This window comes from Garra rufa, chromosome 2, assembly GCF_049309525.1.
Source record: "Garra rufa chromosome 2, GarRuf1.0, whole genome shotgun sequence".
In the NCBI taxonomy this organism is placed as follows: domain Eukaryota; kingdom Metazoa; phylum Chordata; class Actinopteri; order Cypriniformes; family Cyprinidae; genus Garra; species Garra rufa.
Window position 1 is genome coordinate 58,303,950 of NC_133362.1, and position 25,819 is coordinate 58,329,768.

Consider the following 25,819-nt stretch of genomic DNA (forward strand, 5'->3'; position numbering starts at 1 on the left):
CTGTGCTGACACTTGCACCGCGTCCACCCACCTTCAGGTCTGTGCAGACACCTACACCGCCTCCATCCACCCTCAGGTCTGTGCAGACACCTACACCGCCTCCATCCACCCTCAGGTCTGTGCAGACACCTACACCGCCTCCATCCACCCTCAGGTCTGTGCAGACACCTACACCGCCTCCATCCACCCTCAGGTCTGTGCAGACACCTACACCGCCTCCATCCACCCTCAGGTCTGTGCAGACACCTACACCGCCTCCATCCACCCTCAGGTCTGTGCAGACACCTACACCGCCTCCATCCACCCTCAGGTCTGTGCAGACACCTACACCGCCTCCATCCACACTCAGGTCTGTGCAGACACCTGCACCACCTCCATCCACCCTCAGGTCTGTGCAGACACCTTCACCGCCTCCATCCACCCTCAGGTCTGAGCAGACACCTGCACCACCTCCATCCACACTCAGGTCTTCACCTCCATCTGCTAGGCCAACACTTCCACCACCTCTAGGTAACCTTAGATTGCCCGATGTTTCAACCCATGTCACCAGAAACCCCTCGAAGACAAATCAGGAACAACATCTTTGTTCACATCTTAACACTGCTTGAGGAGATGAAAGAGACTCAAAACATCCAGCGGATGATGCTACAAACGCTTCTACAACAGCGTGGCAACATTAGCACCACCGTCTCTTCTACCCCAGAGGGTTTCCCTCTAAAGACAGTTATGGATGTGGAATTCATGGAAGAAAAACTGGCAAACCCAAAGTTTATGTCCAAAATGGTATGTTAAGTCTAGGGTAGTGAAACTCAATAAAATTTTATTGGGGGGCTTGCAGTGAATTTGAAATGAAACTTCACAAGTGTGCTCACACTGGGGGTGGAACGGAACACAGAAGTCATGGTTCGGTTTATGATGAATGTAGAAAAAAAGATTGCACCGACAGACTGTTTTTTAATGGGGTTGGATAATATATATATATATATATATATATATATATATATATATATATATATATATATATTTTTTTTTTTTTTTTTTTCTTTTAAACAGTGTGTGTGTGTGTGTGTGTGTGTGTGAGTGTGTGTGTGTAACAATTTTGCAGAATGTTCAAGAAGAATGGTAAAAAAATTTAAACATGAAAAAATAAAAAAAGGTTGAAATCACATGAATTTCTCTGAATCATATCTGAATATGATTTTACCTAATGCCTCAGATGTGTCTGCAATGTCTTCATCACTGGTGAGGTCATCCATGTTCTGTCCTTTCACTCAACAAGACTTTCACAGATTGATCAAGCTTAAAAAAAATAATAATTTGTGTCAGTGGGGTGTAGAAACATTCATCCATCCATCTATCAACCAAGTACTAACAAAACAGTTGGATAACAATTTCACGGTTAGTTGCCCCAAAAATTAACATTCTGTTAATAATTACTCACCCTCATGTCATTCCAAACCCCTAAGACCTTTGTTCGTCTTTCGAACACAAGATATTTTTGAATTTCGAAATCCAAGAGATCTCTGACCCTCCATAGACAACAAGGGTACTACCATGGTAAAGGCTCAGAAAGTGTCCAAGAACATTGCCATCATCCATGTGACATTAGTGATTTAATCGTAAATTTGTGAAGTTACAAGAATACTTTCTGTGCAAAAAGAAAACAAAAATGACGACTTTAATATTCTCCGAAATGGCACTAAGCTAACGCAAAAGAGAAGAATTCTTCAATAATGTTATTTTTGTTTTCTTTGCCACTAGGCTTGGGTTTAAGAAGTTTTGTGAATTGATTTAATGTCACCTCTTCCACTGAAAACATACAATACACAACATACATTGACACTCAGAGTCTCCTCTCTACATTAATCTGAACTATCAATATTAAAATATAAATGTAAAATATAAAATAATCTTTTAATGTCCGTTTAAGTAACTTTTTTTTTCTAATAAAACCAATGAAACAATTATAAAGTTGAAAAAGAAGTAGTGTTTTTTCCTTCTTTTGAGAGAGAGGACTGTATGTGTGAGAGAGAGAGATTTAGGGGATCATGTTTGTGTGAGAGGGTGAAATTTGTGTGTGTGTGTGTGTGTGTGTGTGTGTGTGTGTGTGTGAGAGAGAGAGGGGATTGTGTTTGTTTGTGTGTGTAAGAGTGTTTGTGGACGTTTTATTTTAATAAAATGCTACCATATCTTTTGACAGACATGTATGTAACTGTTGCAGACCCCGCCCTAGGAGTCCACTCAACAGATGAGAATAGTCTTTTTTTTCAATGAAGAAAGAGAGAAGAGAGAGTTTGCCTTCAGTTTAGCAGTCTTCTTTGTTGACTGAAGACGCGCCGTAATCGCCATGTCAACTCTTCTCTCAACTGCCACTTAGTATTTACAAAATGCAACTTTGTTTTCCTTTATATAAACATTCATGACAATTTATAAGTTATATAAATACATTGAAATGATCATATGTAAATCATAAATACAATATATATACAATCAGTTCAATAATTCTGTGACCTGAACACCATGTGGCGGTCACATAACTGATGGTCACTGACGTTTCAGAAGTTTGTTTACATGCGCGCTAACAGCTTTATACTCACCTGGCACGTTTAAAACCGAAGCGATCTCTCCCCAACTCTTCTCCTTATCAGTACAACTTTGGCGAAATATTATAAAGGCAGTCATGTTGTTGCCACATCTCAACAAGACGCTCCTCCATTTCCAAAGTCCAAGGAATTTGTTTCGCGTTCAGCATTTTCGAGTGCTGTGACTTCCGTCTCCTCGTAGACTTGTTTCTTATTGGCTATTTTGAAAGTACTGACGTAATCGCAGCCCTGATGTGTGAGCTAGCAGATCGGGAGGTGCAAGATTTGATCTTTGAACGCCTCACATTACATGATAATCTGCGCCGAACATTGGGGCCGACCGAGGTGCTTGACAAAATTTTTCGGTTCAAAACTCCTGTAGTGTAAGCCGGGCTTTACGCTGAGGTGGGCGTTTATCTCCCGCGCTTTGCTCACGTGGCTAGTTAAAATATGGTCGTAAACGAAGCTGGTGGGTGTGATCGAATTAAAAAAATTAGCTCTGTTCGAATATACTGGACATTGCGTTGGATTCATATGGATTACTTTATCACAGAATATTTGTTGTCGATAAAACTTACTTTGTTTAAAAGTATACATATCAAGCTTTCTATAGACATTGCTCACGTCTTTGTGTTGTGTATTGGCTGAGTTAGTCTATTTTAATGACACGTTTCTGAATCAGGATCACAGTTTTTTTTACAAATAATAATTAGTATATTAGCACAAACAATGTCAAACAATTAAAAAAATGATAATGTAATTAAAGAATTTAAATTTTGTAAACTATCCCTTTAATAAAAATTTTTAATCACTATGATCTTAATCTGTTTTATGTTTGCTTCATTTGCTATCTTCAGGAAAAAAAAATCTAACTCCTTTAAGGTTTTTCTTCATCAGAAGAACATCTCCTTATAGTCACCCCAGTCCCATCAGGGTCAAGTGTGTACAGAACCGTAGAAATGCAAAAACCCTAAACTTTAAGCTTGAAAATGGTGAAATTAGGCCTGGCAATCAAGAGATCAGATAACTTAGTGCACTGTCCACTGGTGGTCAGGTGTACATCACACAGTCCTCTTCAAAGAGGGTGTGACATACTACATAAAAAACTACACGTGTCCTCACGGTATGAGCAGGAACGTCTGTTCAATGGAGCCAAACACGACGACCAAAACTGCTCCCCTCACACTGACCTTTGATGCCGAGAAGATGGCCAAAGATGCCCTGATTCCACCATCTGTCTCGGTGACTGGGGATGAGCAGGACCTCTTTTCAAGAGGGGGCTACTTGACTCTGGAAGGAACAGTGGAACATGTGAGTGATTTAAACTCAATTATCAAACACTGCCCAAAACCTTATTAAATAATATTTAACAATTGATATTTTAATTTAAAATACCTTTATAGATGCAGGTTGCAAGGATGACAACTGTGAGGGATACAGAAGTCCCCATCTTGGATCTGGAGATCAAAAGCGGCTCCAGAATCCTTGAGGTGGACCAGGCCCTGACCAAGCTCCAAATAAATGATAAAGTCAACATCTGTCACCTCCGTAAAAATGCCAAGGCCTTAAAGTTTAATTCAACCATCTACACAACTGTGGAGGTATGCAACATACACAGTGCAGGGCAACTCTGGCCCTCTGTCCTGAAGCATAACCAAATATGCCTGTCTTTAATCTTCAGGAAATCCAGAAGACTCTGGCAAGACTTTTTCAGTTGTGTACATTTACAAACAATTGAAAAATCATTAAAAATAATTGCATTTAAATAAATACATGAAATTCATTTTGAAATAATGAACAGTTAACAGTATGATGCATGATTATTTTTTCTACCAACTTTGTCTGTTTCGTACTCAAAATACCAATACAATGTTGTTTCCTTATGTATTTCATAGACATCCAATGATTTTTATATCAGGCTACTGATATCAGGGGTTGTCCAAACTCATGCACGGTTTAGCTCCAACCCTAAGTAAATACAGCTGAACCAGCTAATCAAGGTCTTACTAGGCACACCAGAATCCTCCAGGACTGTTTCAAGAAATCCTAAAGACTTTGGCAAGATTGTTCAGTTGTGTTTGATTGTCATTTTTGTTATTTTCTCCTAAATTATCATGTGGGATTTTCATTTGGAGAGATAACATAACAACAATGTGAAATCATTGTTATGTTATCTCTCCAAATGAAAATCCCAAAACTTTGTGGTCTCTTACGTTTTTCATGAATGTCCGGTCCACTATATAGTCATTGATCCAGTGAAGTGCAACTAGAATTTGGTAGCACACACTGTGTGGTTATCTTCCCAATGTGAAGCACATCTACTTGGTCCTGCTGCTGACCAGACAGACGCCGCTGTGAAATATCCAGCTGAAGATCCTGAACATCTTCCAGAGTGCCATGAATTGAACTGGCAGCCAAAAAAACCTTCCCTTCACTGAGAATCCTGGGCCTGTTGGTGATGCTGCTGCTCTTGATTCAATAAAACCTTAAGAATTTATTGAGCTGTTCATTTTTTTGTACTAATACAGATCATTGTTGATCAGACCAACCTGTATGCAGATCAGAGTATTCAGACTATGGACAGTACTTTACAACATGCTAGAATTCATGCATGGAAGGCAGTCACTTCCTGGGGCTGTTTTTACTAACTGGTTGATACCAAAAGCCTGAACTCTAAATGTACTGGTTTACAGATTAAATGATACCCCCTACTTCAGCAAGGTCATGTCTTACATCAGGTTTGAAATCATATAGAGATTTCTTCACTTCAATGATATTACAACAAAGCCAACCAATGACACTGACAGGCTGAACAAAGTCTGCACAAACATTTGCATTGATGGGTGGGAATGCTTCTGTGGTGTGGGCGCCTAGCTTTCAAGGTGTACAATCCTCAAAAACCAATCAAATATGGAATAAAATCCTACATCTTGTGTGATTCTGAAACGGGGTATTGTTTAAAAAACATGAAGTCCTATTGTGAAGAAAGTGCTGCCCTGAAAGACATGGTTGTCTCTCTTTTTTATAGCCTAGCAGGTCATGGTAAAAGATTATTTATGGTTCATTTTTACAACTCTACCACTGTGTAAACATTACTTGATTTGAAAAACCCAATTCTGTGGTTGGAGTATGGCAGAGGCCACCAAGAAAAGAAATGCAAAGCAAAACCAGCATGCATTGTGGAATACAATAATGCAATGAATGGAGATAACAAATTAGATCAAAACATTGGGTCCTACCCTTTTGTCAGGAAGTCACACAATTGGACAAACAAATTTGACATTTCTGTTGCAGATCAGTTTGTCAATGCTTTGTCATTTACAAAGCAAAAAACTCACAAGATAATTGTAAAACTCTCCTCTCTTTCATCCAGTGTTATAAAATCATGGACCAGCCAAGAACTGGCTGGTGGTGGTGAAGAAATAGATGACCCTCCAACTGAAAAATGAATTACCTTCTTTCTTTTTCTTTTTTTTTTTACCTTTTTGTTCCGATTGCGTCTAGTTCCAAAAAGCAACACTTGACAAGAAGATGCAGTGTTTGTGCACAGAAATGGTTTGCGAAGTGAGACCTCACTCTCTTTTGAAAGCCCCCTTACATTCTGGTAATTGTTACAGTTTACCACTCAAAGATAAAAATACAGTGCCTAATATTTATTCACCAAGTTATAATTTTAAACAATTTTTGTTTATTTAATTTTGAAGATTTCTTTTATCAAAGAATATGACATCTGAATGTATTTTGTTTGAAAAATAACTTTGATAAAAATGCCTTTTTATCATATTTTTGTCCAAAATGTGTTTCTGATGAAACCTATCTGCATTCAAGTGCTGAAAAAATGTGAACACATGGAGATAAATATAATTTTTTTTGTATTTTTTAAAAGGCGTAGCCTAGTTACATGACTTAAGACTCAACTCAGACTCATGACCAAAGACTCAAGAAGACTAGTCTCAGACTCCAGCGATAAAGACTTCAGACTTGACTCAGACTCTGGCAGGATCTCATGTGGACTCTTAATGTTTCTAGGATTACTGAAACTTCTTCCACTCTATTTGCAGTTTAAAGACTTCTCTCCAGTGTGAACTCTCATGTGGACTGTAAGGTTTCCAGGATGACTGAAACGGTTTCCACACTGACAGCATGTGAAAGACCTCTCTTCTGTGTGAATATTCATGTGGGATTTAAGGTTTCCTTTTCGAGCAAAACTCATTCCACACTGTTGGCAAATGAAAGGCTTCTCTCCAGTGTGAATTTGCACGTGACTTGTAAGGTGTCCTTTTTGAATAAACATCTTCCCACAATGTTGGCAGAGGAAAGGCTTCTCTTTTGTGTGAATATTAATGTGAGTTTTAAGGGCTCGTTGTTGTTTGAAACTCTTTCCACACTGAAAGCAAGTGAAATTACTCCTAGTTCCTGTCTTCTGAGCTCTTTTTTGTGTAGAAGTCTTCGCAGACTGTAAGGAACAAAAAGATTTTTCTCCAGTTATGAAATCATGAAGTCTCTCATTCTGATCTTTCTCTTCAGTTTCATTCAGTATGTCCCTCTCCATTTTCAGTGCTTTTAGGTCTAAGGTGGAAAAACAAATAAATAAAAGTAAACCACAGTTTAATGGCACAAAACAATTAAAACTAAACACAACTGAATATACGTCATATGTAATGCATGTATGCTAGAACCTATACCAGGGTGTTCAAACCTGATCCTGAGTTTAAGCTGGCCATTATACCACTTAGACATACCACCAATTAATTACAAAAAAATCTAGATAATGTAATGACAGAGTTGAGGAAATCTAAGTATTGACTGATCTCAGACAAGGAAAAAAGAAAATGGGATACATTCCCCACTCAACCGTCAGATGATAATTGAATCACTAATCATTTTTGAAGATATGATGACTTTCACTTTGATATTTTAGCGCGGATGACGTATACCTAGTCGAATTGCACTGTAGGGGGCGATATATATCCCTGGTGAAAAAAACAGCTAAAACCAGCCTAGGCTGGTTGGCTGGTTTTAGCTGGTCATAGCTGGAAGGCAGGCTGGTTTTAGAAGGGTTTTGGCCAGTTTTCCAGCCTGGCCAGGCTGATCAGGCTGGTCTTAGCTGGTCAGGCTGGTAACTACCAGCTAAAACCAGCCTGGCCAGGCTGGGAGACCAGCTAAAACCAGCTACTTCCAGCTTAAACCAGCTAAGACCAGCCAACCAGCCTAGATTGGTATTAGCTGTTTTTTTCAGCAGGGATATAACAAATGCACACTGTGAAAGCAAGATATTCAGTGTTAATATATGTCATGTGATCTCAAAACTTCTGTTGAATGTCTCCACATTTCTGCACTCCTGTGACATTATTCATAAATACAATTCATTTCAGCGTTGAGAATGAAAACCAACCTGTTTGTTCTTTAGTTTCTTCATGTTTGACTCTGAATGTCTCTTCAATCTTCATATCTTCACTCTCCTCTTTAATAAACTCCATCTTTGTTTGTTCCTCAGTATCTTCATGTTTGACTCTAAATGTTTCTGCAATCTTCATGTCTTCACTCTCCACTTTAATAAACACCATCTTTATAATCGTGTCACATGGGTCTCTGTTGATTCTCCAGGAGTTTTTCTGTTTGAACACTTTTTCCTGTTTAAGATGAGAATAATTAATAGAAAGAATGTATGCAAACTAAATCTCTGGGCGCGTCTCTCAATCAGCTCCTAGTTCACTAGTCAGTGCACTACTAAAAAGACAGAGGTTATAGACTTGATATACAGTACATACAAATTACACAGGACGTTCATATTTAGGGAGGCTATTTTTTATTCAATTAAGGGTTTTCAATGATATGTTCATATCTAAAATATTACACTTTCATGAAATCATTCTCGGTTGTGATTCACTCGTTTGTGTTTGTTGTTGTCGTTTGTAGTCCGCGTGCCGCTGAATCAAATCCCCGAATCACAAATGATTTGATTCAAATGATTCGGATTCTCAGTTTCTCTCTTCTTATCATCACACGATTGATTCATGATATAGAGAGCAATGTGAAACGTACCTTGTCTGTTACTAGCTGATGCTTTATTTAACTAACACTAAATAAAGCATTATAACATTACATCCAAGAATACTGCATTTATTTTATATAGCTTGTAAAAACGCTTTAATTGATCTAACAATTTGCATGATTTAAAAACACAAAACTACAAACCTTTTTCAGATGAATCACAACAGATGAGGAGCGCTGCGTGTCTTAAAGACGTCACATCATCAGACCAAAATAAAAGTCCCATTGGTGCACTGCTCTCTAGAATCACAAAATCATCATAGAAATGTTGTATATAAAATCGAATTTGTTATTAAGTTATTAACATTGTAAATCTAGGAATACTTTTCTCTTATGTATTTAGTTTTTTCATTTAATGTACATTTAAAACACTATAATTTCTGCTTTTATACCTTGCCATTAAATTCACATAAAACTAGTTAATGCTGCTGTGTAACTGTTACAAAGGTTGTGTGATGGCAAATTTGATCTATCACTCTTTTGAACATTGTAATCAATCTCTTGCTATTTTGTTCGTTTGTGTATTTATTTATTCCTCTTTTTGAAATTAATTGAAACACTGTCAGGGATTTTATTTTTATTTTGCTATTGGGGCAAATGAGGACACAAATATATTTTAGGCGGCACATGTCTAACAAGCCTAACGATTATACACACAGTGATGTAAACAATCTAGGTAATTTTTTATGTCTAATAATACCAATTTAAAGAACAATATATCTTTTTTACAGGTGAAAGTATAACGTTTTAGCTGAAATGTGTGTGGAAATGTTCAGTATGCTTAATGACAGAGTGCTATCTGGGATGTCAGGAACTGGGATCTGGCAACCCATCACGTGCTACTGTCATCATAAATGAAAGTGAAAGTAACTGTTGATGTCGTCCTTTCACTGTGAAAAATTTCAGACCTCCTCAACTCAAAATTGTTAGTGACTCATCACATAAATTGTTTCATTTGCCCAGTTGAATTTTGTGCTAAATGAATTTCATCAATTGTGGCAACAGTCTGTTAACTTTGGCTGAATAAGAAATAATGTTGAGCCAGTTGAAACAAATAAGTCTACCAAATCATGCTATTGGCCCAATTAAATATTTTAAATAGTGGTAGCATACTTTTTTTTTTTTTTGCCTAATTTAAAAATGTATATTGGTAAATGTATATTGCTAAAGCAGCCTTACTGAATTGTTTATTCCCTGTTATCCAAATAATAATAATAATAATGATAGACTGGCACATTTTAATATATATATATATTTTTTAATGAAATCTACAACATAATGTGAACATTCTGTAACATTATAAATACAGTTAAATTTTTTAAATAGAAAATGTGGCACTCTTCTACAATTGACTCTTCTATTATTTTGATCTATAATAAGTAATGGTAATGCATGTCTAGCTGTGCATAAAATGATTTTAAATGGTTAGTTTACCTAAAAATTAAAATTACCACATGATTCAGTCCCCTTAAAGGCATCCTAGGTGTATATGACAAATCCAACTGGAATTATATTACAAATTGTTCTGGTTGAGTAATGTGCACCTGTCTATAATAAAAAGTGTGTTACTCTGCTCTAAGGGGTGAATAAAGATGTTCTGCAGTGTAGCATTTTTGTAAGGAAAATAGTTATATTTATAACATTATAAACACTTTTGTCTAACTTCTAGTAATTTTCATATGTGGAAGCCGTTCCAGAAGTAGTTATATGTGTAGTACATGTATCTGAGAGATATGTCAGTGTTGGGAGAAGCAGCGTTTGTTGACAGGAGTAAAGGAATTAAACTTTCTTTACTTTAAGAAAGAAAATCCTGGCTTATGTTGAAATAGAATGACATGTTTCATAGTCTGGAAGTTCTTGCACGTGTGACAGTTAGTGTAATCTAGACAAAAACTGTTAATACCCTTTTAAATATGGATATTTTTCTTAGAGAAACTTTACTATGATGCTTTTACATAAATTAATGTGCGATCATATAAATCAGAATAATCTAAAATATCAATAAATTTAATAAACAAAAATGATATACTTTATCATTTTAATAAAGATAATCTAGGGAAATGTAAATTACATGTTATTAAAACAATTAAAGATTTCCATTCAGAATCTGTTTTAAATCCACTGTCAATGTAATCCTTACAAACCTCTAATGAAATACACTTTAACCAAATAAATATTATGAACCAAATACAATTACCTTTATAGCCCTGTAAATTGATGAAAAAGATACTGCTTTTACATTTAAAAACAAGACTTTTAATAGTAAATGTTAAACTCAAGCGAACAGGACTTTTATTTTGGTCGGCTGGTGTGACGTCATAAGGCTGCTCTGCGCTCCTGTTTGTGCTTCGGCTGAAGAAAGGTGAGTTGTTTTATTCATTTTAAGTGTTTAAATAGTTTTATATATAAATCGGTGAAATGAATTATTCCCGAGTGTAAGTCTGTCATTATTTATCAAGTGCATTAATGAAGGTTGTTTTGTGTGAATAAAGCGCTCTGACACACGAGTAACAGAGCTTCATTTCTCTTCTAAGATCTGGGGTCCGTTCTTCGTACCTCGCTAACTAAGTTAGCTGGATTTGATTGTTGACGATTTTGCGTGATCTTGGATCGCTCGGTTCTTCGAAGCTCATCCGGGACTTGCTGTCATAGCAACAGGTGCGCAAGCTTAAACCTGCTCTTGGCGGGTTATGATTGGTTGAAATGGCGAGGTCACATCTGATTGGTTAAAGAGCACGACTGACGCGGACTGAATCATGTGGCAAAAGAAAAGTATCTTGCAAGAAAGTGTAAGAAACAAATATATATATACATACTACCGTTCAAAAGTTTGGGGTCAGTACATTTTTTTTTTTTTTTAAAGAAATTAATACTTTTATTCACCAAGGATGTATTAAGTTAATAATTAAAAATTTATTAAAAGTTAATAATAAATAATTTACATTGATATATATATATATATATATATATATATATATATATATATATATATATATTTGCGGGGAAATCACAGGTTCCAAAATATTTGGCAGCACAACTGTTGATATTATGATAATCCAACATTGATAATTCTAATAATAAATCAGCATATTAGAATGATTTCTGAAGGATCATGTGACACTTAAGACTGGAGTAACAGCTGATAAAAATTCAGCTTTTCATTACAGGAATAAATTCTATTTTAAAGTATGTTAAAAAAAAAAAAAACATATCAAGGAAAAAACATGTAACATGGGCAGCATTAACGCATTTAATTTGTTCACTACTTTTTGCCAGCCCTCTCTCCTTACTTTTCCAGCCTTTGCAGTTTTCCCTTGCGTTTTAATTAAACTCTGAAACTCCTGAAATCCCTCAATCAAGAGTTCTTGCTCTGCTGCAGAAAAATACTGAGCGCGCTCCTTCGTCATGTTCGCCGACCAATCAAAGCGTTGCCCATCAATGTTTCTACTATCGATACTTAGCCCCTTTTAAGCCACCCAGTGATCTCAAATAACTTCATCCAGCTATACTAATCATCAACAACAGGTGCGTTCGGAGAACCGGAATAGCCAGCTCATAGTTAGCGCGATGATTTGATCTTGGATGTGTCATTTGATCTTGGATGTAGTAAGCGAGGTACGAAGAACGGACCCCTGAATCGGTTTATCATAAACACAAATTCAGTTTCTGGTTAGTAGAGATGGAGAAACGGATCTTTTGGGAATCAATGGAGTCAATTGATTCGCAAAGTGATTCAGTGTTTTGAATCACAACACACTGATGACCAAACTGTGGAAATAACAATCAAGTGAACCTGGAATACATTAAATGTAGCACATTTCAGTGAAGAAGTTCATCTTAATGCAAATAGGAATCTTCGATATGTCCTTTTATTAATCTCAGTGTTTTTTTATTATTATTCTGATCTTAAACAGGACAAAGTGTCCAAACACACAGAAACACTCCTGCTGAATCAACTGAGATCCACGTGACACAATTATAAAGATGGTGTTTATTAAAGAGGAGAGTGAAAGACATGAAAATTGAAGAAACATTCAGAGTCAAACATGAGGATCAAACAAAGATGGCGTTTATTAAAGAGGAGAGTGAAGACATGAAGATTGAAGAAGCATTCAGAGTCAAACATGAAGATACTGAGGAACAAACAGGTTGGTTTTCATTCTCAAAGCTGAACTCACTCATTTGAACTTTATTAAAATGTCCAGCTCTACTGCAGTTAGTATTTTAAAAAATGTCATATGAGTAGTAATTAAACATTTGTGTAATATTAAACTGCCCAAAAATGCATTTACATTTTCAGACATTACAATATTCTGAGCTTCAAAAAAATCAGTCTGTTAATAATATAAAACATTTCTCCAGCTGACACAGCTTGCTATAGTTACTGTGTGCTGCCTACATTAGTTTTTCATTTAAAGGGCTTTAGAGAACAGATAACATGGCCAGTAGGTCAAAATATATGTAAATCAAACCATTTGTTAGAATCAAATCAGATCAAATCAGAAACACAAAATGTGCACCAAAAAAAAAAAAAACATCTGTTCTGATCTTGATCTTCTGTCATCCTCGGTTGTAAATGTTCATGAGAAGTTGATCTAGGATGAGTGTTTCTCCTCTTCTTCACGTAGCAGCAGCAAATATGTGTGGGATCTTCTTCACATTAAGAGAAATAAACTCAATGTAGCTTAACATGATTTTTTTTTTCCAGACAGACTGAGACTATCTCATATATGATCCAGTGAGTTAGCAGTCTTTTTAACTTCTAGCTAAACAAGCAGAGCACATATACAAGGAGAATGAATTGGAAATAATTCAGATAACACCACACACAAATTGTGAATTAGAGTTATTTTGAAATGTAAAATTAGCAGCTACCTTAAGATGATATTTTTTACACAATCATTATCATTTGTGTAATTTTTTAAAAAGTGTTTCTAGCCATCCAAGCATGCTTATATGCCTATATAATGGGGCATAAAACAAACTTGTGAGACAAAATGGGAACATTACATTACAACATAGCCTACATTTTACAAACAACATGTAAATAAATGTAAATAATAATATTGCTCCATAACAGATTTCAAGTGCTATGCTATAAAACTGGGCTTAACATGCATTTGTCTTTTCCCCTTAGACATCGTGACAGTGAAAGTGGAGAGTCAAGATCTGAATGAAATGGAAGAGAAAGATATAAAGCATCCTGATTTTATAACTGGAGAAAAATCTTTTAGTTTTTCACAGACTGGAACTACATGCCTTTTCTTCTGCCAACATTGTGGAAAGAGTTTTAGTAAAAAAGGAATCCTTAAAGTCCACTTGAAAATTCACACTGGAGAGAAACCGTACATCTGCCAACATTGTGGGAAGAGCTTCCTACGAACAGATGATCTTAAGAGTCACTTGAGAGTTCACACTGGAGAGAAACCATTTGAATGTGGTCGGTGTGGAAAGAGTTTCTCTCATAAAACAACCTTTTATAAACATATAAGGATTCACACTGGAGAGAAACCTTACACCTGCAAACTGTGTGGAAAAACCTATACTCAAGATGGAAACCTCAAGATTCACATGAGAGTTCACACTGGAGAGAAACCTTACACCTGCCAACATTGTGGGAAAAGCTTCATAAGTACAGATAACCTCAAGAGTCATTTGAGAGTTCACACTGGAGAGAAAGCCATTTGTATGTGGTCAGTGTGGAAAGAGTTTCTCTTATAAAGCAACCTTTTCTAAACATATGAGGATTCACACTGGAGAGAAGCCTTATACATGCGATCAGTGTGGAAAATGTTTCCCTTATGCAGATAGCCTTAAAAAGCACATTAAGATTCACTTCAGAGAGAGCTGTTTTCACTGCCATCAGTGTGGACTGAGATTCAGAGACAGGAGTCTTCTTAAGAGACACACAATGAGACACACTGGACAAGAGCCTTTCATGTGTAATGACTGTGGAAAGACTTTCATTAATAAAGCAAACCTCAGGACTCACATGAGAGCTCACAACTGAGAGACTCTTTTCACCTGACAACAGTGTAGAAAGAGATAAAGAAAAAAAAAACTATATGGTTTTATAACAGTTCACACCAGAGAGAGGCCTCATTTGTAAATGCATTCTGGCAAGGAATTGTAAGTGTGGCAAAAGTTTAATTTCTGAATTCATCTGTTCATTCACTCTGGAGAAAATACGTTACCCATGGGCCTTTGAAAAGTGTGCAAAAGCATTAAATTCACTTTCAACAACTTTAAAGGGTTTGTCTTTTGTTGAAGGCTTAATTGTGTTTATGAGGTTCACTGTAACATGTTCATACTTCCTTATATTTCATTATTATTCACGTTAATTTTGTTTCTAAAAATGGTCTGTTGAGTGGGCTCAGTTTGTTTAGCTGGCCCAGTGTGTTGTGAACATTGTCTGTAAACGCTGCACCGCTTACCATAACTGGTAGTTGCATGCGATCCCAGTGTATTGTAAACAATGGCGTCAATAATGCCTCATCAGTTTGAGCCCGAGCCAGATCTAAAGAATATTATTGAAAAGGATCAACCTATACAAGCACGACTTACAAAACAATTCAGAATATGTTTTTTTTTTTTTTTTGCTAATTTTTAGATATGTATTTATAGTATGTATGTATTTTGTGAGAGACTCAGTGGATGTCATACATACAGTGTTTGTTTTACGTCAGACATTTTTGGGATAGGGAGGCAATTGTATTGGGGTGATAGACACACCTCATTTTGTGTTTTCCATGTAATGGTCTCATTGTGCACAGGTGTGCCTTTTATTGAGGCCAATACCAAAAGACAACCATTTTCAATGTGGCATCAATTTCTACATTCTGTGGGTATAAAAAGCTGTTATTGTCAGCAAGTCATTCCAAGTTGATAATTTAAACAGCCATGAACACACAACGTCACTTAACAGACGAGCAGCACCACCTGGCCATGGGGCGCCTTCGGGTCGGCGGCAGGCAGTCAGATGTTGCTCGTGAACTTGGTGTGTCTCAAAGTATCATCAGCAGACATGCATCAAGACACAGAACTAGTGGCAGAGTTCATGACAGACCCAGAAGTGGAGCCCCACGAGTGACCGACCGCAACGATGACCAGTACCTAAGGACTTATGCACTCAGGCAGCTGCAGGCCCATTTATGAGATGTGAGGGGTACTAGGGTTTCCAGACAAACCATTCGCAACTGACTCCACCGCTTTGGCTTGAATGCCAGACGACCGTTGCAGGTGCCTCCACTGACACCAAGACACCACCGTGAACGTTTGCAGTGGGCACAAGACCATGTGACCCTGGACAATGCAGCAGTGGTCTACCGTCCTGTTCACTGATGAGTGAAAATGTGACTGAGGTATCTTAATGTAAACAAAACATCCCAAACTCACACATTCTGTGTTCTACAGTTGATACTGACATGCAGAGCAGTTTAGAAATGGAGGGTACAGTTAGACCAATGTCAATCAATTGCTGAGGTGCTGCTCAGATACAGTGAGTTTTGGACATCCCACTGGTCCACCAATCGCCTCCACAGCAACTGAAGTGGTATGCCTTGTGTCCATTCGATTGGAAAGTAAAGAACACAGGTTCGAAATACATTGTATCACCTCTTGAGGAAAATGTGCACGATTTGTGTGAGAAGTGATCAATATTGAACAGTTTGTACAAATAAAATATAAATAATCCAAGTCCAGGGGCAAGCGCTGTATTGCTTTTTTCAATACAGTAAAGATTCGGATGTTCTGAATGAAAGTCCACTACAGGTAAATTAGAGTTATTGCTTTATTATCAATAAAGAGCCCAAAGTAGTTTAATGGTTCAAATGCAGATAAAACAAACTTTAGACACAGTGCTAAAAAAGTAAAAAACACATAACTACTACCGGTAGTGTGTTATTTCATAAAACTTTGTAATTTGGTGTACGTATTCATAGCATATGTAAAAAGGGTGCAACTTTCAACAAAAAAAATATACTTATGGAAAATTACCTGAGATTGTCCAGCATTTTCCTGACGGGAATGATCCATCACGCAGGAGAACACAGCGAGAGAGATTGACAGTCGCATTGGAGTGACGTCAACTTCTCCGCTTCGATCGATTGGCTAGAGAAGGAGGCTGTCAATCACATCTGGTGGACCAATGGTGACGTTAAAGCCCGCCCTCATTTACAATAAACCAGCAGCGCAACATTTAGAAAAACAAGCGCAGATTGTTGAACCGAGAGCGAGTGAGCAAAGAGCGTAAACGTACGAAAACTAAAAATGTGAGCAGAAAACAGGATTTTAAGAGTGAATCAAATAACTGAATTCACGTTTCAGATTTGTGGGTGCAAGTGTATAAATATTTACCTTGTGCTTATTATTTTTCAGTTTGTGTCCACGTATTTTATTTTTCTGAATGTCTTTGCATTTAATTTGCATTTGTGTGCGATATATTTTTACATGCGTTTTCAAATTTTGATTCACCCTTGTTATTTTTTGATCTGTGACCGCAATACTTTTGAAGGAAATTTGACCCCATACTCCTCCTCAAGGATACTGACAATCTAGATAAAGAGTTAAGAGAAAGAATAAAGAACAGTCACAAAAACACCTCACTTCCCTGGTGAAAAAAACAGCTAAAACCAGCCTAGGCTGGTTGGCTGGTTTTAGCTGGTCAACCAGCCTGGTTTTAGCTGGTCATAGCTGGGAGGCAGGCTGGTTTTAGAGGGGTTTTGGCCATTTTTCCAGCCTGGCCAGGCTGGGAGACCAGCTAAAACCAGCCATTTCCAGCTTAAACCAGCTAAGACCAGCCAACCAGCCTAGGCTGGTTTTAGCTGGTTTTTTCAGCAGGGTTAGTAAAGTGAAAACTGAGCACATATTCAGAACGTAGTACACAACCTCTTTATGAGAAGCATTTTCTAGCAATGATACAACCCTTCATCCAAGACCTGCCTGAAGCAGCCTAAGCTCCTCTGCCCCCTTAGGAGTTCTGTCAGTATGCTCTGGGAGCAAAAAGAATTGTATGGAGACTGTTTTTTTTTTTTAAAAAACAGTCCAGCAAAGGATCTGACAAAAAATAAATCAATTAATAAATTAAATCAGCCCATAAAATACCATCTGTAATTTACACTGAGATATAGCAAAACCATAAAACCAAAATATCTTTGTACAAAACTTCTAGTATTCAAGACAAATGTATTATTATTTACATATTATGTACACTGTCTTGATATATGTTTTTTAATGTTTTTCTGTTTTGTTTTAAGATAAGTTGGTAACATGCCACAGTTAAAGAGTAAACTGAATAATTTGGAGATAATTGTTACAGACCAGTTGAGGGTGAAGAAAAAGTAGAAAACATCTGTGTGTGAGCTGAGACTGAAATTATCAGATGTACAGTTGGCATCTTGGCTTTGTTACCTCAAATTAGACAAATTGAGTTTTTAATCTTTTAATATTTATAGACTTTTTGGTAACATTTTACAATAAGGTTCATTAGTTAACATTAGTTAACCACATTAGTTAACATGAACTAATAATGAACTGCACTTATACAGCATTTATTAATATTTGTTAAATGTTAATTTCAACATTTACTAATACATTATTAAAATTTTGTTAACATTAGTTAATGCAGTGTGAACTAACATGAACAAACAATGAACAACTGTATTTCCGTTAACTAATGTTAACAAAGATTAGTAAATACAGTAACAAATGTATTGCTCATGGTTAGTTCATGTTAGTTAATACATTATCTAATGTTTAACTAATGAACCTTATTGTAAAGTGTTACCGACTTTTTCAACAAAGTGACTGACTAAAACTTTTGTTTTCCACAGACAGAGTGATACAGGCTGTAAACAACATAAGAGTGTGTAAAAAAAAAATACATAATTTACATTAATGTTACATTTTTATAACTAACCTTTGGATTTCATTGTTGACAGTGGGTGCTGGGGGAGGCCTATTTGTTCCTGTATTAATACCAGGAGATCCACTTGGCTTTCCAGAGGCTGAGGTCTTCCCTGTATGTATGAGACCAGCAGGTCCACTAGAAGCTGTTCTAATGGACCCTGGCCATGTAGGGTAGGAGTAGGGGTAAGGTTGTGGTGTGCATCCTCCACACAGTCACAGTCCAACAAATGTTTTAAAGCAGTTTCTAATCGCTCTTCTGCAGCACTACAGTATGCCACCTGCCCACAGATTACCTCAAGCATCATAACAGTAGGATCTAAACCAGTAATGACTGTTTAATTCATACTGGAAGCCAGAGAGCGACCTTGCTCTGAAACTCAACATAATTATGTATAGCAGAAGAAGTAGTACCAGGATATTCCTAATATGGTCAAAGGTATCCAGTCATCGCTGGAGTGTAGCTGAATAAAACGCTGATAGAGAAATTTGAATTGCGGAAACTTGATGACAGTAAACATATGACTGTGACAATATATGGTTTGTCTGTGTTCTTCAAGCAATCTTGGGTATTTTTATAAGAATATAGTATATTTATAATGCAATGCTAATCGACATAGCTTTTATCACTGTGTATAATACTATAAAACAGTATGATTTCTGCCTCATTCTGTGATATTGCAAAAGGTTATTTCAAACACTCGACTTAGGTTATTAAGTTAATTTTGCAAACCATAAGATATCGGCCATTCCTATATATATATATATATATATATATATAGTGCATGTGTGTATGAAGAGTACCATTGCGGCAGCGAGGATGAAGCTGAGCCAAATGAAGCTACAGATGTGTTCTGGCGCCCAGCACATTAAATCAACCAATCAGATAAGGGTACATCGACAGTCTGGAAACCTCATTTGATTGGCTAGGAGATGAAGGTAATCCCGCCTTCCCCCTCACGCTTGCAAAACTCAAGTGAGTGAGAGAATCGTGCCAGAAGTGTAAGCGCAAGTATAAGAAAGACGGAACTGTACAAGATCGGGTTATTTCGGAAGCTTTTATCCTACGTACACAACAAGTCGTTTTTACATTTGCAACAGTTTATTTTTACGCACACAGATTATTTTTACGCTATTAATCCATTTTGCAGTTCTTGACACTGGTCGTTTCACTTGCAAAACTCTGTTTGCAGGCTTACAATACATGGTGCGTTCACACCGCACACTTTGTCTGCGTCAGCCAACGCTCCCAGCGCATCTAGTTTGACGGATGTATGTTGAAGCTCGCAACGCTTGCTTTTTGGTGCGTTCACACCGCACACGTCAGGCAACGCATCTAGTTTGCACACTTCCCCTGAATAAACAATAGCAAACTAGTAGGGAGTGGACATTTTGAAATCTTCTCATGACCATGTTACACTAGCTAACGAAATGGGAAATAATTACGTTGAGAAAAGATTTGATAACTTAGCCGACATCCCGATCTCTTCAGCGATCTTCATCCAAGCAAGTTCCTTTCTGTTCCATTCCTGTCTTTATACAATGACGAGGACGGATCATACAATTCTCTGCGATCTGGGAACACATATATGGGTCCTGCATGGCATATTTATGGGCCAAGTGGGCATGGGTTTGATCTGGGAACACATATATGGGTCCTGCATGGCATATTTATGGGCCAAGTGGGCATGGGTTTGATCTGGGAACACATATATGGGTCTTGCATGGCATATTTATGGGCCAAGTGGACATGGGTTTGAACTGGGAATGCACATATGGGTTCTGCATATAATTTTTATAGGCCAAGTGGGCATGGGTTTGAGCTGGGAACGCATATATGGGTCCTGCATGACATATTCATGGGCCAAGTGGGCATGGGTTTGATCTGGGAACGCATATATGGGTCCTGCATGACATATTCATGGGCCAAGTGGGCATGGGTTTTAACTGGGAATGCATAAACGGGTCCTGCATGGCATATTTATGGGCCAAGTGGGCATGGGTTTGAACTGGGAACACAACTATGGGTCCTGCATGACATATTTATGGGCCAAGTGGGCATGGGTTTGATCTGGGAACCCATATATGGGTCTTGAATGGCATATTCATGGGCCAAGTGGGCATGGGTTTGATCTGGGAACATATATGGGTCTTGAATGGCATATTCATGGGCCAAGTGGGCATGGGTTTGATCTGGGAACACATATATGGGTCTTGAATGGCATATTTATGGGCCAAGTGGGCATGGGTTTGATGTGGGAAGGCATATATGGGTCCTGCATGACATATTCATGGGCCAAGTGGGCATGGGTTTGATCTGGGAACGCATATATGGGTCCTGCATGACATATTTATCGGCCAAGTGGGCATGGGTTTGATCTGGGAACGCATATATGGGTTCTGCATAAAATTTTTATAGGCTAAGTGGGCATGGGTTTGATCTGGGAACGCATATATGGGTCCTGCATGACATATTCATGGGCCAAGTGGGCATGGGTTTTAACTGGGAATGCATAAACGGGTCCTGCATGGCATATTTATGGGCCAAGTGGGGCCAAGTGGGCATGGGTTTTAACTGGGAATGCATAAACGGGTCCTGCATGGCATATTTATGGGCCAAGTGGGCATGGGTTTGAACTGGGAATGCACATATGGGTTCTGCATAAAATTTTTATAGGCCAAGTGGGCATGGGTTTGAGCTGGGAACGCATATATGGGTCCTGCATGACATATTTATGGGCCAAGTGGGCATGGGTTTGATCTGGGAACGCATATATGGGTCCTGCATGACATATTTATGGGCCAAGTGGGCATGGGTTTGAGCTGGGAACGCATATATGGGTCCTGCATGGCATATTTATGGGCCAAGTGGGCATGGGTTTGATCTGGGAACACATATATGGGTCCTGCATGGCATATTTATGGGCCAAGTGGGCATGGGTTTGATCTGGGAACACATATATGGGTCTTGCATGGCATATTTATGGGCCAAGTGGGCATGGGTTTGAACTGGGAATGCACATATGGGTTCTGCATAAAATTTTTATAGGCCAAGTGGGCATGGGTTTGAACTGGGAATGCACATATGGGTTCTGCATAAAATTTTTATAGGCCAAGTGGGCATGGGTTTGAACTGGGAATGCACATATGGGTTCTGCATACAATTTTTATAGGCCAAGTGGGCATGGGTTTGAGCTGGGAACGCATATATGGGTCCTGCATGACATATTCATGGGCCAAGTGGGCATGGGTTTGATCTGGGAACGCATATATAGGTCCTGCATGACATATTCATGGGCCAAGTGGGCATGGGTTTTAACTGGGAATGCATAAACGGGTCCTGCATGGCATATTTATGGGCCAAGTGGGCATGGGTTTGAACTGGGAACACAACTATGGGTACTGCATGACATATTTATGGGCCAAGTGGGCATGGGTTTGATCTGGGAACCCATATATGGGTCTTGAATGGCATATTCATGGGCCAAGTGGGCATGGGTTTGATCTGGGAACATATATGGGTCTTGAATGGCATATTCATGGGCCAAGTGGGCATGGGTTTGATCTGGGAACGCACATGGGTCTTGAATGTAGAGCCCTGCACGGGCCTTAAATCTAAGCCCTAGCCCGGCCCTGGCCCGAAACGCACAGGCTATAGCCCGGCCCGTGTCCGACAGCTTATCAAAAATTTTGGCCCGAGTCCGACCCGAAGCCCTTCTTTTTTTCCGCCAAACAGCTTATACTGTTAAAGCGATTAAAATAGACCAGATTCGTATTTAATAGAAAGTTTATGTTTTTTTTATCAGAACAATTTAGAGAAATGTTTGGAGTTTTTTGTTTTTTAAATGTAAGTTTTATTTTTTTAAGTGACATCGATATCCAAGCGGTATGTGGTCCACAGTGAGTTTACTCAATTTAACCTATATATCAAATCAACACTTGACTAGTCTACAATGCAATCCACAGATATAAAACAAACATAAATATATCACAATGTTAGATTTAAAGTTTATTATCACCATCTCAGAACAAAGGCATTTCGAACAGGGCAGGCAGCTCTGCTGCGCAAAACCAGAAAATACAAAGTCGCAGTGGTAAAGTAAACGAATAATGAACAAATATATAAAGAATAAATAATAATATAGAAAACTTCAAAAACACAACTTTACCACGTGGCTGGAAATCTCTGTGCTGCGCAGAGTTTGTAAGAGGAGTGGAGCGGCAACAATTTCCCCCCGCGCTCCTTGCATTTAATAATCGCTCCACTCCAGCTCCACTCCTCACTCACTGATATCAGAAACACCGCTCCGCGTCAAAAAAAAAAATTAAGTATGTTTGAAATGTAACAGTCCTGTTCATAAAATATAATAAAATAAAATAACAGGAGAGTTTCAAACATAGTGTGCAATATATGTTCCGACCACAGCTAATAATTGTCAGCATTAAAAGAGTATTGCTGCTTTATCCAGTGCAAAGTTTGTAATGAAAATAATAAGTTTTCGTCAGTTATTTTATCTACAGATCACATTATTTCTGATTTGAGTGATCCATCTCTATCAAGCTAAACATGTTTTTTTTATATATATATATTTTATTTAAATTTTAGAAGTTTAACAGACACAAATGCATATACAACTGCAAAAGAAAGAAAGAAAAATAAATAAATAAAGAAAAATAAAGAAAGAAATGGACAGCCTCAATTAACAAATATATACAACAGAATTTTAAAGTATATACACATATATACATAAAAAAAACAAATTAGAAGAGGGGATTAACAGAATACAAAAATTACATTTCCAAGAATCTCAAGAAAGGTCCCCACGTGGTTTCAAATTTTTTCTGTGAGGAAAGCTCACCAAAACGTAACTGTTCCATTTGAATAATGTAGAGCATCTCGTTTAACCATCTCTGAAAACAAGGAGCTTGTGGAGATTTCCAATTGAGTAATATAACTTTTTTGGCTGCAATCATGCCTACCATTAGAGCCTGTTGGTGAGTATGAGGAAGAGCATCCATTACAACAGAATAGCCAAAAATAGCCAGAATGTGGTCAGGTTGAATATTAATTTTGTAAGCACTAGAAAACATTTCAAAGATGTTAGACCAGAAAACATACAAAATAGGACAAAACCAAAATAAATGTGCCAGAGTCCCCTCCTCCCTACTGCATCGATCACATTGAGAAGCTATAGAGGGAAATATTTTATTTAATCTAGTTTTCGAATAATGAAGACGATGTATAACTTTGAACTGGATTAATTTAAATCTCGAATTTACAGAACAACTTTTTATTCTCAACAAGGCTTCTTTCCATGTCTCATCCGTCACTTTATCATTCAATTCAGTGGACCAGACTGCTTCAAGACGCTTAGTACATACCGCTGTTGCAAAAACACGAATAAAGCAAGATACCAAATGTTTGGTTTCAGGATTAGAGGATAAGAGATTGTGAATAGTATGATTTTCAGGTTTATTTACAAATTGTGGAATATTTTCCTTTACATAATTTCTAATTTGCAAATAACGGAAAAAGTGAGACTGTGGGAGTGTAAACTTACTTTTAAGTTGTGAAAAAGATGCAAAATGACCATCTATATAGAGATCTCCTATACAGCATAAACCTCTTTTCCTCCATCCTGAAAAAGCACCATCAATCTGAGAAGGCTTAAACGAGTGATTGCATGATATTGGTGTATTGGCGGAGACTTTTGGTAAATTATAAGATTTATTTATCTGGTTCAAAATCTTTAAAGAATTTTTCAACACAAAATTACTGCATCCTAGTTTATTGAGAGATTTACACTCCGTAAAAAGCAAAGCTGGGAGAGAGGACTCCGGCACCGACAAAGCCTCTGCACAAACCCATAATGGAGAGGTCTCAGATGTCATATCATCTAGGATGCCCCTCGGCCAAAAAGTGAGAGCCCTGGCATTTGCTGCCCAATAATAATGCTTAAAAATGGGCAGACCAAGACCTCCACAATCAGTAGATTTTTGTAAGTGGGCTTTTGCTATGCGATGTGTTTTATAGTTCCATACAAATGAAAGAATAACTGAATCAAGCTGTTTAAAAAAAGTAGCTGGTAAATAAATCGGAAGATTTTGGAAGAGATATAAAAACTTAGGAAGAACAACCATCTTTATCACATTCACACGGCCAATTAATGATAAAGGGAACAGTTTCCAGCTTTCAAAGTTAAATTTGACTGTGTTAATCATGTCTAAAAAATTTAATCTAAACAAATCTTTGGGGTTCTTTGGAATTTTCAGGCCAAGATATGTGAAGCGATCCTTCACTATTTTAAATGGTATATTATTCAAAAAGGTATCGCTTAAGTTATTTGTTAGGGGCATAAATTCACTTTTATTCCAATTAATTGAGTATCCTGACAGTTTACTAAAAGTGTCAATGTAATTTAAAATTTTAGGAACAGAAACAACAGGATCCATAACATATAATAAAAGATCGTCAGCATATAAACTGATCAAACTTTCAGCATTGCCCAGAGTAATATGTGGATGGGTAGCTAAACATGTTTAACATATGATTTCCTGCTTAATGTGCAGTTATTTTATGGACCATTGGCATGAATTGTACTCATGATGGAGCGGTGGTGGAGCGCTCTTGAAGAGAGTGAAAACCATGACGCTCCGACTTTTAAAATAATCTGCTCCTTCCTCCATTCAAAATCACACAGCTCCACTCCACACTCCGCTCATACTCTGCTATACAGTGGTGCCAAAAGTTATTAGAACACTAGTATTTTAACTACCTTAACTAATGGTTTAAACTTAGTTATTTCTATCATTTGCTATAGTGTGTCAGTATGAACAGACAGTGTTTCACACAGAGGTCTAATCTCATCATTTAAATCCAGAAGAACTGTGGCAAAATCTCCAAGATGCTTAAAGAAACCTACCAGCAAAGCAGTTCTGTTAAAAGTTTTAAGCACTTGTGTACAAATTCTGTAAAATGAGAATGTTGATAAAAATATCATAAATGTTTTCTTTATCAATTAACTTCTTTTAACTAAATTAAATCAACATTTGGTGTGACCATCATCTTGTGTTTAAAGCAGCTTTTGCACTAGGTGCACTTGCGGATAGTTTTTCAGATTTGCAGGAGCAGGTCTCTTGAAGCATCTTGGAGACGTTGCCACAGTTCTTCTAGATTTGATCTGTCTCAGTTTGTTCTGTTTCTTCATGTCATTCTGTATAGAATGGATGATGATAAGATCAGATCTCTGTTTGGAGCACTGGCTGTTGTCAAATAAAAA

General features: G+C 37.5%; 2 protein-coding genes across 2 annotated transcripts; one reads left to right on the forward strand and one right to left on the reverse strand.

Moving 5' to 3' along the window:
• Window positions 1-6,441: 6,441 nt before the first annotated feature.
• LOC141325630 (uncharacterized) lies at window positions 6,442-8,209 on the reverse strand. Its single transcript, XM_073834404.1, has 2 exons — window positions 7,978-8,209; window positions 6,442-7,151 (listed from the first exon to the last, which is right to left on the reverse strand). The coding sequence occupies exons 1-2, from the start codon at window positions 8,147-8,149 to the stop codon at window positions 6,634-6,636; spliced, it is 690 nt and encodes a 229-aa protein (XP_073690505.1). The 5' UTR covers window positions 8,150-8,209; the 3' UTR covers window positions 6,442-6,633.
• A 4,355-nt stretch (window positions 8,210-12,564) lies between these two features.
• LOC141325629 (uncharacterized) lies at window positions 12,565-14,768 on the forward strand. The gene is made up of 2 exons (XM_073834403.1): window positions 12,565-12,784; window positions 13,774-14,768. The coding sequence occupies exons 1-2, from the start codon at window positions 12,652-12,654 to the stop codon at window positions 14,355-14,357; spliced, it is 717 nt and encodes a 238-aa protein (XP_073690504.1). The 5' UTR covers window positions 12,565-12,651; the 3' UTR covers window positions 14,358-14,768.
• The last annotated feature ends 11,051 nt before the right edge of the window (window positions 14,769-25,819 follow it).

Excerpts from the sequence above, each read along its gene's own strand:
- LOC141325630 (XM_073834404.1), bottom strand. The coding sequence starts at position 8,149 with ATGGTGTTTATTAAAGTGGAGAGTGAAGACATGAAGATTGCAGAAACA. Across the intron at positions 7,152-7,977 it reads AGAAACTAAAGAACAAACAG|ACCTAAAAGCACTGAAAATG; the intron begins GTTGGTTTTCAT and ends TTTCCACCTTAG.
- LOC141325629 (XM_073834403.1), top strand. The coding sequence starts at position 12,652 with ATGAAAATTGAAGAAACATTCAGAGTCAAACATGAGGATCAAACAAAG. Across the intron at positions 12,785-13,773 it reads AGATACTGAGGAACAAACAG|ACATCGTGACAGTGAAAGTG; the intron begins GTTGGTTTTCAT and ends TTTTCCCCTTAG.